Source organism: Pristiophorus japonicus, chromosome 16 (assembly GCF_044704955.1).
Source record: "Pristiophorus japonicus isolate sPriJap1 chromosome 16, sPriJap1.hap1, whole genome shotgun sequence".
Taxonomy (NCBI): Eukaryota; Metazoa; Chordata; class Chondrichthyes; family Pristiophoridae; genus Pristiophorus; species Pristiophorus japonicus.
The window spans coordinates 61,669,110-61,687,219 of record NC_091992.1 but is presented as its reverse complement, the minus strand read 5'-3'; the positions used below and the strand labels follow the sequence as shown (position 1 = coordinate 61,687,219).

Genomic DNA, 18,110 nt, shown 5'->3' with positions numbered 1-18,110 from the left:
GTAGTATCGGAGCAGGAGAGAGAAAGAACTTAAGTGACTGATGTATGAGGGTCTCTTCTCTCTTTAAGGGTTATAAATAAAGAAAGACTTGGATATATATAGCGCCTTTTACGACCTCCAGACGTCTCAAAGCACTTTACAGCCAAGGAAGTACTTTTGGAGTGTAGTCACTGTTGTAATGTGGGAAACGCAGCAGCCAATATGCGCACAGCAAACTCCCACAAACAGCAATGTGATAATGACTAGATAATCTGTTTTTTTTGTTATGTTGATTGAGGGATAAATATTGGCCAGGGCACTGGGTATAACTCCCCTGCTCATCTTCGAAATAGTGCCATGGGATCTTTTATATTGACCTGAGAGAGCAGACTTTGGTTTAACATCTCATCCGAAAGACGGCACCTCCAACAGTGCAGCACTCCCTCAGTACTGCATTGGAGTGTCAGCCTAGATTTTTGTGCTCACATCCCTGGAGTGGGACTTGAACCCACAACCTTCTGACTCAGAGGCGAGAGTGCTGCCCACTGAGCCACGGCTGACAGAAGTGTTTAAAATGTTGAAAAATATGAACAAATTGGATCCAAGTAAACTTTTCTGCCGTGTACAGATTTTAAACGCAAGGGGCGATATTTACAAATTAAGGAACAACAAAGGAAGATGGTAAAAATACTAAAAGGCGGTGAGTGTGCGGAACACATGGGTGGTGGAACAGGAAACTGTATTGGTTTCAAGAAGGAACTCGGCTGGTTCTGGTCAACAAATGGAATTCAAGTTGATCAGAAATGCACAAAAGGACTATTGTGGAGAGGAGGGCTCAGTGGGCCAAAGGGCTTTTGCCTGAAACTGTTACTATGGGGGTCACTTTAACCTGACCCGCCCAGCAAGATTGGTGAGGTCCATTTTACACCCCCACCATTGAAATCAATCCAGCGTAAAATGGGGCGGGGTGTAAAGCAGGCGCCCGACACTAACCCCACTTCATTCCCGCTGCCGGGTGGGGGTAGGGTCAAGTTACCCCCCATGTTACGATGCAATCGAATGCCGTCGTTCAGTGGGAGGATAGCCAGTGCAAACAGCACCTTACCTGTGTGCAGTGCGTCATGGTCTGTTTCGGAGTGATAATGTAATTGGTCATTACTACAAAGGAATCCGATCCCTGCAGAATAGAAACAGAGTTATGTGATCAGTACTGGTGAAGGGTCACAGTGAGGTGGTCCACTCGTTTCCTCTCTCCCAGTGCCGGCTGACGCCTTGATCATTTCCAGCATCTGATTCCGATTTCCAACAGTCGAGCCTTATCCTTTGTACATTCAGTAATTGAGAACGTTTTATTTTATTCATTCTTGGGGTGTGTGCATCGCTGGCATGGCTGTCAATTATTGTCCGTCCCTAGTTGTCCTGAGAAGGTGGTGATACAGCTGAGTGGCTTGCTTACCACTTCAAAGGACAGTTAAGAGACAACCACGTGGGACTGTGGGTGATCCTAGATCCCTGAAGGTGGCAGGCCAAATAGATAAGGTGGTTAAGAAGGCATACAGAATACTTGCCTTTATTAGTCAAGGCATAGAATACAAGAGTAGGGAGGTTATGTTTGAACTGTATAAAACACTGGTTAGGCTACAGCTAGAGTACTGCGTTCAGTTCTGGTCACCACATTACAGGAAAGATGTGATTGCACTAGAGAGGGTACAGAGGAGATTTACAAGAATGTTGCCTGGACTGGAGAATTTTAGCTGTGAGGAAAGATTGAATAGGATGGGTCTGTTTTCTTTGGAACAGAGGAGGCTGAGGGGAGACCTAATTGAGGTGTATAAAATTATGAGGGGCCTGGATTGAATGGATAGGAAGGACATGTTTCCCTTGGCGGAGGGGTCAGCAACCAGGGATGTAAAGTAATTGGGAGGAGGTTTAGAGGGGATTTGAGGGAAAATGTCTTCACCCAGAGGGTGGTGGGGGTCTTGAACTCACTGCCTGGAAGGGTGGTAGAGGCAGTTACCTTCACCATGTTTAAAAAGTACTTGGATGTGCACTTGAAGAGCTACGGCCCAAGAGCTGGAAAGTGGGATGAGGCTGGATAGCTCTTGGTCAGCCGGCGCAGACACAGTGGGCCGAAATGGCCTCCTTCCGTGCTATAAATTTCTGTGATTCTGTGACTGAGGTCACAGATAGACCAGACCGGGTAAGGACCGCAGGTTCCCCTCCCTGAAAGACATTAGTGAACCAATCGGGTTTTTACAGCAATCTGACAGCTTCATGGTCACTGTTACGGAGACCAGTGGGTGGGCTTTGACCTCACGTTCTCTGGATCACTGGTCCAGTACAACATCGTCTCCATTTGAATATTTATTTAAACATGAAAATATGTTTAAAGCAGCTTCAAACATCACAGAATAAAAGCATTTCAGCATCTTTTGACCCACCCTGACAGCAGGTCGCTTACACCGAAGCCCAACTCTGAAACAGCTCACACACCCTGCTTGCTGCACACTTGTTTATCTTGCTTCCCAATTATCCCTCCGACTTGCTGTTTTAATCTTCAAAGCTCCATCTCGCTTTCCCACTGCGCGCCAGGCCAGAAAGTCCGACAGAAATCCAATCCACTGGATTCCTGCCTAAATTTAGGGCACTTTCCATTTCTTGGTCGGTTCCGTGTTTTGAGCGTCAGGTGCTCTTGTCCGAAGCAGGTGAGAAATTCATTGTTTTATTCAAAGGTGGGGTGGGGAGGGGGGGGCGGAATGGTTGAAGGACACGGCCCCACTTCCCTTACTCGTGGACATACTGGGCAGCACGTCCATAGCTGCCCCAGGAAATCTAGCAGGAAGGGTAGCCCGGGGCAGAGATTCCGGGAGGGGAGGGGGGCCTTTAAAAGACCCACAGATTTTAGAGAGAAGTTCTAGGCCTTTCCTAGGTCCTCCTTGCTATTTATTTTCTCTTGGCATTTGAACCTTTATGTGCCAATTAGAATCATAGAATTTGCCAGATGAAAAAAGATCCAAGGTCAACCTGTTCACCATGGACGTCCAATCCCTCTACACTTCCAACCCCCACCAGGATAGCCTGAAGGTGCTCCGCTTCTTCCTCGAGCGGAGGCCCAACCAGTCCCCATCCACCATCACCCTCCTCTGCCTGGCTGAACTTGTTCTCACATTGAACAACTTCTCCTTTAGCTCCACTCACTTCCTCCAAATTAAAGGTGTTGCTGTGGGAACCCGCATGGGTCCTAGTTATGCCAGCCTTTTCGTGGGATATGTGGAACATTCTTTGTTCCAGTCCTACTCGGGTCCCCTCCCTCACCTCTTTTTCCGGTACATTGATGACAGTATCGGCGCCGTTTCCTGCTCGCGCCCTGAACTTGAAAATGTAATTAACTTTGCTTCCAATTTCCACCCTTCCCTCACCTTCACATGGTCCATCTCCGACTCTTCCCTTCCTTTCCTCGACTTCTCCGTCTCCATCTCTGGGGATAGACTATGGTCAAACATTCACTGTAAGCCCACTGACTCCCACAGCTACCTGGACTACACTTCATAAGATAAGAACATAAGAAATAGGAGCAGATGTGGGCCATTTGGCCTCTCGAGCCTGCTGTCATTTAATAAGATCATGGCTGATCTGATCGTTAGATATTTTCAAAAGGGAGTTAGATGTGGCCCTTACGGCTAAAGGGATCAAGGGGCATGGAGACAAAGCAGGACTGGGGTACTGAAGCTACATGATCAGCCGTGATCTTACTGAATGGTGGTGCAGGCTACTCCTGCACCTATTTTCGATGTTTCTATGATCATGGACTCAGCTCCACTTCCCTGCCCGTTCCCCATAACCCTTGACTCCCTTATCGCTCAAAAACCTATCTATCTCTGCCTTAAATATATTCAATGACCCAGCCTCCACAGCTCTCTGGGGCAGAGAATTCCACAGATTTACAACCCTCTGAGAGAAGAAATTCCTCCTCATCTCAGTTTTAAATGGGCGACTCCTTATTCTGAGACTATGCCCTCTAGTTTTAGTTTCCCCGATGAGTGGAAATATCCTCTCTGCATCCACTTTGTCGAGTCCCCTCATTATCTTATAATTATGATAAGATCACCTCTCATCCTTCTGAATTCCAATGAGTATAGGCCCAATCTACTCAACCTTTCCTCATAAGTCAACACCCTCATCTCCAGAATCAACCTAGTGAACCTTCTCTGAACTGCCTCCAAAGCAAGTATATCCTTCCTTAAATACGGAGACCAAAACTGAACGCAGTACTCTAGGTGTGGCCTCACCAATACCCTGTACAGTTGTAGAAGGACTTCTCTGCTTTTATACTCCATCTCCCTTGCAGTAAAGGCCAACATGTGATTGGTTGTGGGATCATGCTGAAAGTGGCCGAAATGGCGGAGGATGATCCGTTGAACGTGGAGGCTGGTGGGGTGAAAATTTAGGACAAGGAGAACCCTCCCACTCCGCATCCTGTAAGGACTCCATTCCATTCTCACAGTTTCTCCGTCTCTGTCGCATTTGCTCTGACGATGCCACCTTTCACACTAGTGCCTCTGACATGTCTTCCTTTTTCCTCCAGAGGATTCCCCTCCGCCGTGGTTAACATGGCCCTCGACCGTGTCTGTTCTATTTCCCGCACTTCTGCTCTCTCTCCTTCCCCTTCCTCTCAGAACCATGACAGGGTTCCTCTTGTCCTCTTGTCATACCATCAGCCTCCACGTTCAACGGATCATCCTCCGCCATTTCTGCCACCTCCAGGATGATCCCACCACCAATTACATCTTCCCCTCCCCTCCCAGCATTCCGAAGAGACCGCTCCCTCCGCGACACCCTGGCCCACTCCTCAATCACCCCCAGCACCCCCTCCCCTTTCCACGGCACCTTCCCGTGCAAGTGCAGGAGATACAACACCTGCCCTTTGACCTCCTCCCTTCCCACTGTCCAGGGCCCTAGGTGAAACAGCCATTTAAGAATATAAGAAATAGGAACAGGAGTAGGCCATATGGCCCCTTGAGCCTGCTCCGCCATTCAATATCATGGCTGATCTGATCATGGACTCAGGTCCACCTCCCTGCCCACTCCCCATAACCCCTTATCCCCTTATCGTTTAAGAAACTGTATATTTCTGACTTAAATTAATTCAATATCCCAGCTTCCACAGCTCTCTGAGGCAGCGAATTCCACAGATTTACAACCCTCTGAGAGAAGAAATTTCTCCTCATCTCAGTTTTAAATGGGTGGCCCCTTATTCTAAGTTCATGCCCTCTAGTTCTAGTCTCGCCCATCAGTGGAAACATCCTCTCTGCATCCACCTTGTCAAGCCCCCTCATAATCTTATACGTTTCAATAAGATCACCTCTCGTTCTTCTGAATTCCAATGAGTAGAGGCCCAACCTACTCAACCTTTCCTTATAAGTCAACCCCCTCATCTCCGGAATCAATCTAGTGAACCTTCTCTGAACTGCTTCCAAAGCAAGTATATCCTTTCGTAAATATGGAAACCAAAACTGCACGCAGTATTCCAGGTGTGGCCTCACCATTACCCTGTATAGCTGTAGCAAGACTTCCCTGCTTTTATACGCCATCCCCTTTGCAATAAAGGCCAAGATTCCATTGGCCTTCCTAATCACTTGCTGTATCTGCATACTATCCTTTTGTGTTTCATGCACAAGTACCCCCAGGTCCCACTGTACTATGGCACTTTGCAATCTTTCTCCATTTAAATAATAACTTGCTCTTTGATTTTTTTCTGCCAAAGTGTGTGACCTCGCACTTTCCAACATTATACTCCATTTACCAAATTTTTGCCCACTCACTTAGCCTGTCGATGTCCTTTTGAAGATTTTTTGTGTGCTTCTCACACATTGCTTTTCCTCCCATCTTTGTATCATCAGCAAACTTGGCTGCATTACACTCAGTCCCTTCTTCCAAGTCATTAATATAGATTGTAAATAAGAACATAAGAATAAGAACATAAGAATTAGGAACAGGAGTAGGCCATCTAGCCCCTCGAGCCTGCTCCGCCATTCAACAAGATCATGGCTGATCTGGCCGTGGACTCAGCTCCACTTACCCGCCCGCTCCCCATAAACCTTAATTCCCTTATTGGTTAAAAATCTATCTATCTGTGATTTGAATACATTCAATGAGCTAGCCTCAACTGCTTCCTTGGGCAGAGAATTCCACAGATTCACAACCCTCTGGGAGAAGAAATTCCTTCTCAACTCGGTTTAAATTGGCTCCCCCGTATTTTGAGGCTGTGCCCCCTAGTTCTAGTCTCCCCGACCAGTGGAAACAACCTCTCTGTCTCTATCTTGTCTATCCCTTTCATTATTTTAAATGTTTCTATAAGATCACCCCTCATCCTTCTGAACTCCAACGAGTAAAGACTCAGTCTACTCAATCTATCATCATAAGGTAACCCCCTCATCTCCGGAATCAGCCAAGTGAATCGTCTCTGTACCCCCTCCAAAGCTAGTATATCCTTCCTTAAGTACAGTTGGGGTCCCAGCACTGATCCCTGCGGCACCCCACTAGTTACTGGTTGCCAACCAGAGAATGAACCATTTATCCCAACTCTCTGTTTTCTGTTAGTTAACCAATCCTCTATCCATGGTAATATATTACCCCCAACCCCGTGAACTTTTATCTTGTGCAGTAACCTTTTATGTGGTACCTTGTCAAATGGCTTCTGGAAGTCCAAATACTTGTACTTCTTTCAATTTAGTATACTGTATTCACTACTCACAATGCGGTCTCTTCTACATTGGGGAGACCAAACGCAGATTGGGTGACCGCTTTGCGGAACACCTCCGTTCAGTCCGTGAGCGTGACCCTGAGCTTCCGGTCGCCTGTCACTTTAATTCCCCTCTCCACTCCGACCTCTCCGTCCTCGGCCTCCTACACTGTTCCAATGAAGCTCAATGTAAGCTCGAGGAACAGCATCTCATCTTTCGATTAGAAACTTTACAGCCTTCTGGACTCAACATTGAATTCAGTAATGCCCCTATTTTGCTCTGATGTATTTTTTCTCTCGCTTTGTTTCCCATGGCAGATGATAATTATTCCACCATTCACACCCTATGTAGAATAACCTTTTTCTAACTTCTGCCATTACCATCTCAAGCCCACCATCCCTTTCGTCTCTCTAATCTCTCCTGCCTTCCACCCTACCACAGACCTTCCCGTTTGTTCTTTCCTCCCCTCCCCTTTCAGTGCTCCTTAAGAAATTGTTAATTTCGAACATTCACCAGTTCTGACGGAGTGTCACAGACCTGAAACGTTAACTCTGTTTCTCTCTCCACAGATGCTGCCCGACGCTGAGATTTCCAACATTCTCTGTTTTTATTTCCAATTCCAGCATCCGCAGTATTTTGCTTTTGTACCAAGGACAATCGAGTTGGCCACCTAGCATCCTGGTAGTCGCATGGTACAACGATATTGGAATTTGTTGACTAGTTATGGCAACCAATCTCTATCAATTAGTTTACAACAGACACAAATGGTTATAAATTGTTTATTTGTTTACCCTTTCCTGCCACTAATAGGAATCTTCTAAGCTGGAGTATTTGCAAGAAGAGCAGGATATTCAACGGAGTGTTCGGCAGGTCAGGCTGACCTTCTTCCAGGACCCTGACCCCTGAACCCTGACCCCCGCAGGACTCTGACCTCCAAGACCTGACCCCTCAACCCTAACCCCCAGGGCTCTCACCCCCAAGACCCTGACCCCCAGGACTCTGACCCCCAGGACCTCGACCCCTGAACCATGACTCCTGACACCCCAGGACTCAGACTCCCTGGGTCTGACCCCCAGGATTCTGATCCCCAGGACCCTAAACCCCAGGACTCTGACCCCCAAGACCCTGACCCCCTGAGCCCTGATACCTAGGGCTCTGGCCCCCAAGACCCTTGACCCCCAGGACCTCGGCCCCTGAGCCCTGACCCCATGAACCTTGACCCCCAGGGTCTGACCCCCAGGACCCTGACCCTGACCACCCCAGGACTCTGAACCCCAGGGTCTGACCCTCAGGACCCCGATCCCTGTTCCCTGACCCCCAGGCCTCTGTGTTTCTCATGCCCTTATTCTGGCTGTCATGTTCCAATGGGCGTATTGTTGTCACAGGTTGCCTTTGTTTCTGGATGTATCTTACCTGTGATGGGAAAGTGTAGTCAACGACATCCAAGACCTTGGGCCCAATATTGGAGAGGTTGGTGAATCCGATGCCTTTCACTTTAACTGAGACGGAGCTTATGGTGGAATCCGTGGACTGATAACCTTTCTCGTAGATGAAAACCCACCTGCGGCAGAAGAATGAAAGCTGAACGTTTATTCCACCCAGCGCCCCGTACCCCGCAGCAAAGTACAGATGGACAACGAGGGACAGGAAATGACCCACTGGTCCATCCAACATGTCCCACAAAACTTGTGCATCACCATGTGTGGACAACCCACCCCACCCGAAAGCCATGTGATCCCCTGGGAGAGGAGAAAAAACCCGACAAAAACCCAAGCCAATTAGGGGAAGAATATCTCCTTGCTGACCCCTTTAGGCAATCAAAACCAGTCCAGGAGATCACTCCCATCCTGATTAATGTTATCAGGTACCTACCTCTTGTGCGAGATGATCACCACTCCGGGCAGACACAGGTCCAGCTCTCGCTTGAAGGAATTTAGTTAATCAGCGTTTGCCACAGCCTGGTCTATCAGTCCACACAAGCCTTTAGATATATGGGTTCCACTGGTATCGATTTCTGTACTGTACTCAATGGGGCTGAAATCCCATTGGTGGAGCAGGACTTTCGCAAGCCCATAGTAAGGGGCGTAGACCCTGGCCCAGATACTGTACACGCTCATAGCAAGGGGCATGGACCCTGGCCCAGATAGTGGGCACACCTATAACGAAGGGCGTTGACCCTGACCCGGATAGTGGGCATGACCAAAGCAAGGGCGTAGATCCTGACTCAGATAGTGGGCATGGCCATAGCAAGAAGCGTAGACCCTGACCTAGATACTGGGCACGCCTATAGCGAACGGGTGTAGACTCTGACCCAGATAGTGGGCACACCCATAGCAAGGGGCGTAGACCCTGACCCACTGCGCACACCCATAGCAAGGGGCGTAGACCCTGGCCCAGATAGTGGGCACGCCTATAGCGAAGGGGCGTAGACCCTGAACCAGATACTGGGCATGGGGTTTTCATCACAGTCAGGGTAGGCCACCTGCACCTGTAAGCGCACTTCAGAGACGCTGGCCATGACCCAACATCAGAGAGCAGAGCTACACACGTTTCGTTAGTGGGGGCTGCGAGGCTCCTCACAAACTCACTTTTAAATTCATTCTTGGTGAAGCTGGTATTTATTGCCCATCCCTTGTTGCCCTGACAACCGAGTGGCTTGATAGGCACCTTCAGAGAGCAGTTGGTGTGGGGCAGGAGTCCCATAGAGGCCAGGCTGGGTAAGGATGGTAGATTTCCTGTATCCAAATCCTCAAGCTGTCATGGTAGGATTTGAACTCACATTTCACTCGATGAATAACCCCAGGCCTCTGGATTATTGGACCAGTAACATAACCACTACACTATTGCACTGGCATTTTTTGAGAAAGCTATTTGACATAATATCATTCTGCAACGCAGTTGAGGCAAAGTGCTGGAAATAGTTTGGTCTACCAACAAATAGGGCTCAGATAGAGTGGATAGGAAGGACCTATTTCCTTTAGCAGAGGGGTCAACAACCAGGGGGCATAGATTTAAAGTACTTGGTAGGAGGTTTAGAGGGGATTTGAGGGGAATTGTTTTCACCCAGGGGGTGGTGGGGGTCTGGAACTCACTGCCTGAAAGGGTGGTAGAGGCAGAAACCCTCACCACATTTAAAAAGTACTTGGATGTGCACTTGAAATGCCATAACCTACAGGGCTACGGATCAAGAGCTGGAAAGTGGGATTAGGCTGGATAGCTCTTGGTTGGCCGGCGCGGACACGATGGGCTGAATGGCCTCCTTCCATGCTGTAAATTTCTATGGTTCTATGTACCCACCAAATGGACAGCAACCCTGTGGAACATTGTCCTAATCTAAAATGTTGTCTCCACCCCTCCACTAACCAATAAGTGTGGGAAATATTTCTCAGTTACTGGCTGCGTAGAAAAGAATGCCTTTGAACAGTGTCCTAGGTCCTAACATTTGAAATGGGTCTTGGGCGATAGGACGATACAGGTGGAGAATGGGCAGCCCTTTTTACGCCTGACCGATTTGCGTTTCCATTGAAGTCAATGGCGGGCTGCTGATTCGCTATCACCTGTTCCGTGCCCCGCCAACATCCCCATGGAGTTTAAAATGTCTATCACTGGGAAGGTTTGTTTTGTGAATATCGCAGCAGAAAGTATAGTGTTTATCAATGAAGCAAGTCAGAAGTGCACCACATGAGCGTTACGTGAAATGATCTACACTCATATAGAATGTATTGTGTATATTACACAGATTGAGGTACTGAGGCCAATATTGAAGACCTAATCCAGTGTCGCTGGGACCACTGCTCCTCAACTGGTGGGAGCCTGACCCCAGCGGCCCCGCCTGACCCCAGCGACCCCACCTGACCCCGTGACTCTGCCTGACCCCCAGCGGCCCCGCCTGACCCCAGCGACCCTGCCTGACCCCCGGCGACCCCGCCTGATCCCAGCGACCCTGCCTGACCCCGTGACCCTGCCTGACCCCCAGCGACACCCCCTGACCCCCAGCAACCCTGCCTGACCCCCACGACTCCACTCGACCTCCAGCAACCCCGCCTGACCCCCAGCGACCCCGCTTGGCCTCCAGCGATCCCCCTGACCCCCAGCTGCTGACTGCCCTTAAAGAGCCAACACGTTTTTGGTAAAGGAAAGCATTTCGGGGTAAGGCAACCCTTTTGTCCCTTCGGCCTTTGGATCCAAGGAGCAGCAGGCAGAGTTAACACAGGTCAGCCCTCTCAGAAGGAGGGGGACACCAGGAAGGAAACATGTCACCGTTTTGTTGGGCAGGCTTTCCGTTAAGCGCCTCTTCTAGCCTTGGCTCAGTGGGAGCACTCGTGCCTCTGAGCCAGAAGGTCGGACTGTACTTGCGGGTTCCACTCCAGAGACTTGAGCACACGATCCGGCTGACATTCGACTGCAGTGTTGAGGGAGTGCTGCTCTCTCAGGTGGGCATAAAAGATCCCTTGGCACTATTCAGAGAAGAGTAGGGAGATTCTCCCGGTGACCTGGCCAATATCTGTCCCTCAACCCACATCACTAAAGCAGATGATCTGGTCATTATCGCAATGCTGTTTGTGGGAACTGGCTGTGTGCAAATTGGCTGCCACATTTCCTACATTACAACAGTGACCACACTTCAAAAGCACTTCATTAGTTGTAAAGTACTTTGTGTTGCCCTGAGGCCTGAAAGGTGCAATATGCAAGTCTTTCTTTCTTTCTAATGCCGCAGCTTTTGATAATCATAGAATCATAGAATGGTTACAGCACACAAGGAGGCCATTCGGCCCATCAAGCCCGTGCCGACTGTCTGCATCAGCACCCTGGCTAATCCCACTCCCCCACCCTTTCCCCGTTGCCCTGAAATTTTTTTTTCCTTGAGGTACTTATCCAATTCCCTTTTGAAAGCCACAATTGAATGATACAGACTCCGAAAGGCCTTGAGAAAGAAAGACTTGCAATTATGTAGCATCTTTCACGACCACCGGACGTCCCAAAGCGCTTTGCAGACAATTAAGCATTTTTTTGAAGTGTAGTCATTGTTGTAATGTCGGAAAAGAGGCAGCCACTTTCACACAGCAAGCTCCCACAAACAGCAATGTGATAATGAGCAAATCATCTGTTTTTTGTGATGTTGATTGAGGGATAAATATTGGCCAGGACACCAGGGATAACTCCCCTGCTCTTCTTTGAAATAGTGTCATGGGATCTTTTATGTCCACTTAAGACAGCAGACGGGATCTTGTATTAACGTCTCAACCTCAAACAGTGCAGCCCTCCCTCGGCACTGCACGGGATTTATGTGCTCAAGTCCCTGGAGTGGGACTTGAACCCACAACCTTCTGATTCAGAGGTGAGAGTGCTACCCACTGAGCCATGGCTGACTTTGGCATGGTTGACCCCATTAAGATTATTTCCATTGTACAGATAATGTATAATTACACCCATTGTGTGGGAGGTCGAATAATGGAGAAGGACTTAGAAGGTGACTAACATCGTTCCCAATTTTTGTGCATTAGGAACATAAGAAAGGTTGAAATGAGAAGCAGGCGATCAAGCCCTCGCCTTCCCAGACTCTTCACTATCCTACGATAGGCTCTACCACAACCATTTCATCTCCCAAACGATAGTCCTGTTGAAATACTCCCTGATCCCCAAAGTTAACTGAGCAAAATCCCAGAAAATTCACCACCCTAACACTCTGCATAAAAGTGTGAGAATAAAGGTGATACAGTCCTGGGGTTTCCAATGGCTGTGTGCCCCCTTTTCAGTGTAATGGGATGGACAAGGTTAGAAAATTAGCTTGCACACCCTCTGTACTGTTATAATAGCTGCCTGGGGGGGTTGGGGAGGAGTGTGAGAGGAGGGAAGGGCTGGAGATGAAATGATGGGGGGATTATCAGGCACACTACTTTTATTAGGAGCAATGATTACATTGGTCTCGATTAATGTGAAAGGACTGAGGGGGGGGGCGGAGGGGGAGAAGAAATTGCAGCAGTTGTTGCAGTGTTTGAAAGGCACTGACCCGTTGTGTCTGCAAGAAAACCTTTCGGGATGAGGATATCTCAGAAAGGGTTTGAAAGGTTTGGCTGTGATCAATTTTTAAAGTCTCCGGTTTTGATGTTAATATGTGTTGGAGGAACGGCTGTGCAGACGGGCAGAAAGGATTTGTATGCTGCAATGAAATTATCACAATGTTGTAAATGTTTTTAATGTTGAATAAATTATATATTTTTTAAAGTGGGTAGCACCCTCGCTTCTGGGTCAGAAGGTTGTGAGTTCGAACCCCACTACAGAGACTTGAGCATAAAATCTAGGCTGACACTCCAGTGTCACCAATGGTAAGTAAAATTGAACGGGTTGTTAAACGGTCAGCCAATCAGTTTCCTGCCAAGCGGGTTAGGTTGAAATTGCCCACATTATGATCAATTTTGACTTTGTACAATAGTATAAAACTGATGATAGTGAATAGGTAGTTTGCTCCATACCTCTTTGATATTTAGTTCTATTGATCTCAATGGAGATAAAACTCAGGAGAGAAAGCATCGGGCTGCTGATTCACTATTAGCCAAGATCTGCCTTCTGTTGCCTGGGCCCCAAGCTCTGGAACTCCCTCCCTAAACCTCCCCGACTCTCTACCTCTCTTTCCTCCTTTAAGACGTTCTTTAAAACCTACCTCTTTGGCCAAGCCTTTGGTCACCTGCAATAATTTCTCCTGATGTGGCTCGGTGTCAAACTTTTGTCCAATGAAGCGCCTTGGGTCGTTTTACTGTGTTAACGGTGCTATATAAATGAAAGTTGTTGTTGTTGTTGTCTCTTACATTGATCAAATACATCTCCGTGGATCTGATCAGTGCTGGTGGAGGCAAAAGTGGACAGGAATTGCCATCTTTGGAGATAGAAAAATGGCCAAAATAAGGAAAATAAAGCTGATAAATTGCGTTAAGATTGTTGTCAGCTCTCCTGCTATCGTGAAGCCCTTCACCTCGTTTCCCCCCACCAAAACCTGGCTTAACAGATCACCCAGTGGGTGGTAGATTAGTGCGTCAGGCAACTCAAAGTAGCATCATGAAGCTGTGAAAAAAACATTCTTCATGACCTAGTGCCAAGCCAGAGAGCAATTGAGGCAGGCAGCTGGAGCACCAGCTACTGTCATTACACTTCCTGTTGCATTCTTTGATGAAGTGCGTTTCCCTCTCACTGCTATGGTGTATTAGGGCTCGTCGCAGTGTGACTACAGTCCTCATTAACACCCACGGTGCGATGCAAATTACAGATCCCCTCCTGTTGGAACACACTGGGACAAAGGTCCCATCATTCCAACCGGCTGTTCGAGTCGGGAACTCGAAGCCAATTAACGTTGAATTACCAAGTTGCGGGCGTTTATAAAAAGACTGCACGCTCTCTGGGGGAAACCGTGTTACTCTGTAAAAGTGTTTCAGTAAAGTGGAGCCAGAAGGAGCAAGGTTCTGGGAACGGGTTGGCAGCTGGCCCCTTGGTCCGGCTCAGTAAAACGCGGAGCGCGACGGGTTGGAGTTGTCTTCCCAATACGTTCAGATATTTTTTGCACATTTAACCTGCCCCCGCACCCACACCCACTCACCCATATTAAAATCCCCCTCCCCCCGGTGTGTCTGTTTTCAGTGTGTGACAAATAGAAAGAGTGCAGGTATCACTGTCGCTCAAAGGGTTGCGTGCTTGACTCCCTACTGGAACAGGGGTTCAAGTCCCATGGTCGCCTCTGACTACAACTGCCTCCTTCGCTGTGGATAATGGAACAGCGTTGGTGGTGTCTCGCCACGACTGGATCATTTTAGCTCTGAGGAAAGATTGGATAGGCTGGGGTTGTTTTCATGCTGAGGGGAGATTTAATTGAGGTGTATGGAGTGTCGCAGTTGTGTGGGGCGGACTGGTTGGGCTGGGTGCTCTTTGCCTTTCCGCCATTGTTCATTGTTCATACGTTTATATGTAACCTTCAGGGCTGCTGACCGAGGGCCGTGCGGTTCTTTGTCGGCCGGCGCAGGCACGATGGGCCGAAATGGTCTCTTTCTGCACTGTAAATTTCTATGTTTTTATGTCTCTACGTATAAAATTATGAGGGGCCGAGATAGAGTGGATAGGAAGGACCTATATCCCTTATCAGAGGGATCAACAACCAGGGGGCGCAGATTTAAAGAAACTGGTAGAAGGATTAAAGGGGATTTGAGGGGAAATTTTTTACCAGAGGGTGGTGGGGGTCTGGAACTCACTACCTGAAAGCGTGGTAGAGGCAGAAACCCTCACATTTAAAATAGTGCTTCGATATGCATTTAAAATGTAACCTACAGGGCTACTGACCAAGAGCTGGGAAGTAGGATTAGGCTGGATAGCACATTTTCAGCTGCCACAAACACGATGGGCCGAATACATAGAAAACATAGAAAATAGGTGCAGGAGTAGGCCATTCGGCCCTTCGAGCCTGCACTGCCATTCAATAAGATCATGGCTGATCATTCCTTCAGTACCCCTTTCCTGCTTTCTCTCCATACCCCTTGATCCCCTTAACTGTAAGGGCCATATCTAACTCCCTCTTGAATATATCCAATGAACTGGCATCAACAACTCTCTGCGGCAGGGAATTCTACAGGTTAACAACTCTCTGAGTGAAGAAGTTTCTCCTCATCTCAGTCCTAAATGGCCTACCCTTTTTCCTAAGACTATGTCCCCTGGTTCTGGACTTCCCCAACATCGGGAACATTCTTCCCACATCTAACCTGTCCAGTCCTGTCACAATCTTATATGTTTCTATGAGATCTGCTCTCATCCTTCTAAACGCCAGTGAATAAAGGCCCAGTTGATCCAGTCTCTCCTCATATGAAAGCCCAGCCATCCCTGGAATCAGTCTGGTGAACCTTCGCTGCACTCCCTCAATAGTAAGAACGTCCTTCATCAGACTAGGAGACCAAAACTGAACACAATATTTCAGGTGATGCCTCACTCACTAAGGCCCTGTACAACTGCAGTAAGACCTCCCTGATCCTATATTCAAATCCCCTAGCTATGAAGGCCAACATACCATTTGCCTTCTTTACCGCCTGCTGTACCTGCGTGCCCACTTTCAGTGACTGATGAACCATGACACCCAGGTCTCGTTGCACCTCCCCTTTTTCTAGCCTGCCGCCATTCAGATAAAATTCTGCCTTCGTGTTTTTGCCTCCAAAATGGATAACCTCACATTTATCCACATTATACTGCATCTGCCATGTATTTGCCACTCACCTAATCTGTCCAAGTCACTCTGCAGCCTCTTAGCGTTCTCCTCACAGCTCACACCGCCACCCAGTTTAGTGTCATTCGCAAACTTGGAGATATTACACTCTATTCATTCATCCAAATCGTTAATGTATATTGTAAAGAGCTGGAGTCCCACTAGTAACTGCCTGCCATTCTGAAAAGGACCCGTTTATCCCGACTCTCTGCTTCCTGTCTACCAACCAGTTCTCTATCCACGCCAGTACATTGCCCTCAATACCATGTGCTTTGACTTTGTACACCAATCTCTTGTGCGGGACCTTGTCAAAAGCCCTTTGAAAGTCCAAATACACCACATCCACTGGTTCTCCCTTGTCCACTCTACTAGTTACATCCTCAAAAAATTCCAGAAGATTCGTCAAGCATGATTTCCCTTTCATAAATCCATGCTGACTTGGTCCGATCCTGTCACTGCTTTCCAAATGGGCTGCTATTTCATCCTTAATGATTGATTCCAACATTTTCCCCACTACTGATGTCAATAATTACCCGCTTTCTCTCTCCCTTCTTTTTTAAAAAGTGGCATTACATTAGCTACCCTCCAGTCCATAGCAACTGATCCAGAGTCGAAAGATTGTTGGAAAATGGTCACCAATGCATCCACTATTTCTAGGGCCACTTCCTTAAGTACTCTGGGATGCAGACTATCAGGACCCAGGGATTTATCGGCCTTTAATCCCATCAATTTCCCTAACACAATTTCCTGCCTAATAAGGATACCTTTCAGTTTCTCATTTTCACTCGTACATTCGGAAGGTTATTTGTGTCTTCCTTTGTGAAGACAGAACCGAAGTATTGGTTCAATTGGTCTGCCATTTCCTTGTTCCCCATTATAAATTCACCTGAATCCGACTGCAAGGGACCTATGTTTGTCTTTACTAATCTTTTTCTCTTCACATATTTATAGAAGATTTTGCAGTCAGTTTTTATGTTCCCTGCAAGCTTCCTCTTGTACTCTATTTTCCCCTTCTTAATTAAACCCTTAGTCCTCCTCTGTTGAATTCTAAATTTCTCCCAGTCCTCAGGTTTGTTGCTTTTTCTAGCCAATTTATATGCCTCTTCCTTGGCTTTAACACTATCCTTAAATTCCCTTGTTAGCCATCTTCCCAGTTTTATTTTTACTCCAGACAGGGATGTACAATTGCTGAAGTTCATCCATGTGATCTTTAAATGTTTGTCATTGCTTATCCACCGTCAACCCTTTAAATATCCTCTACCAATCTATTATAGCCAATTCACACCTCATACCGTCGAAGTTACCTTTCCTCAAGTTCAGGACCCTAGTTTCCGAATTAACTTTGTCACTCTCCATCTTAATAAGGAATTCTACCATATTATGGTCACTTTTCCCCAAAGGGTCTCGCACAACAAGATTGCTAATTAGTCTCTTCTCATTACACATTACCCAGTCTAGGATGGCCAGCTCCCTGGTTGGTTCCTCAACATATTGGTCCAGAAAATCATCCCTTATACACTCCAGGAAATCCTTCTCCACCGCATTGCTACCAGTTTGGTTAGCCCAATCTATATGTAGATTAAAGTCGCCCATGATTACTACTGTACCTTTATTGCACACATCCCTTATTTCTTGTTTGATGCTGTCCCCAACCTCACTACTACTATTCGGTGGTCTATACACAACTCCCATTTGCATTTTCTGCCCTTTGGAATTCCGCAGCTCCACCCATACCAATTCCACATCATCCAGGCTAATGTCCCTCCTTACTATTGCATTAATTTCCTCTTTAACCAGCAATGCCACCCCGCCTCCTTTTCCTTTCTGTCTATCCTTCCTAAATGCTGAATACCCTTGGATGTTGAGTTCCCAGCCTTGGTCACCCTGGAGCCATGTCTCCGTGATGCCAATCACATCGTATCCGTTAACTGCTATCTGCGCAGTTAATTCATCCACCTTCTTCCGAATACTTCTCGCATTGAGGCACAGAACCTTCAGGCTTGTCTTTTTAACACACTTTGCCCCTTTTGAATCTTGCTGTAATGTGGCCCTTTTTGCTTTTTGCCTTGGGTTTCTCTGCCCTCCACTTTTACTATTCTCCTTTCTATCTTTTGCTTCTGCCCCCCTTCTATTTTCCTCTGTCTCCCTGCATAGGT

At 47.5% G+C, this 18,110-nt stretch overlaps 1 protein-coding gene across 1 annotated transcript in view; it reads right to left on the bottom strand.

Annotated features, from left to right (window-relative positions):
• The window catches only part of p2rx1 (purinergic receptor P2X, ligand-gated ion channel, 1), a 170,979-nt gene that overhangs the window by 123,850 nt on the left and 29,019 nt on the right, over positions 1 to 18,110 (bottom strand). Inside the window, exons 2-3 of the mRNA XM_070856810.1 lie at positions 8,136 to 8,283; positions 1,085 to 1,156 (exon numbers count right to left, since the gene is read on the bottom strand). Coding sequence (XP_070712911.1) covers positions 1,085 to 1,156; positions 8,136 to 8,283 — 220 coding nt within the window. The remainder of the gene's footprint in view (positions 1 to 1,084; positions 1,157 to 8,135; positions 8,284 to 18,110) is intronic.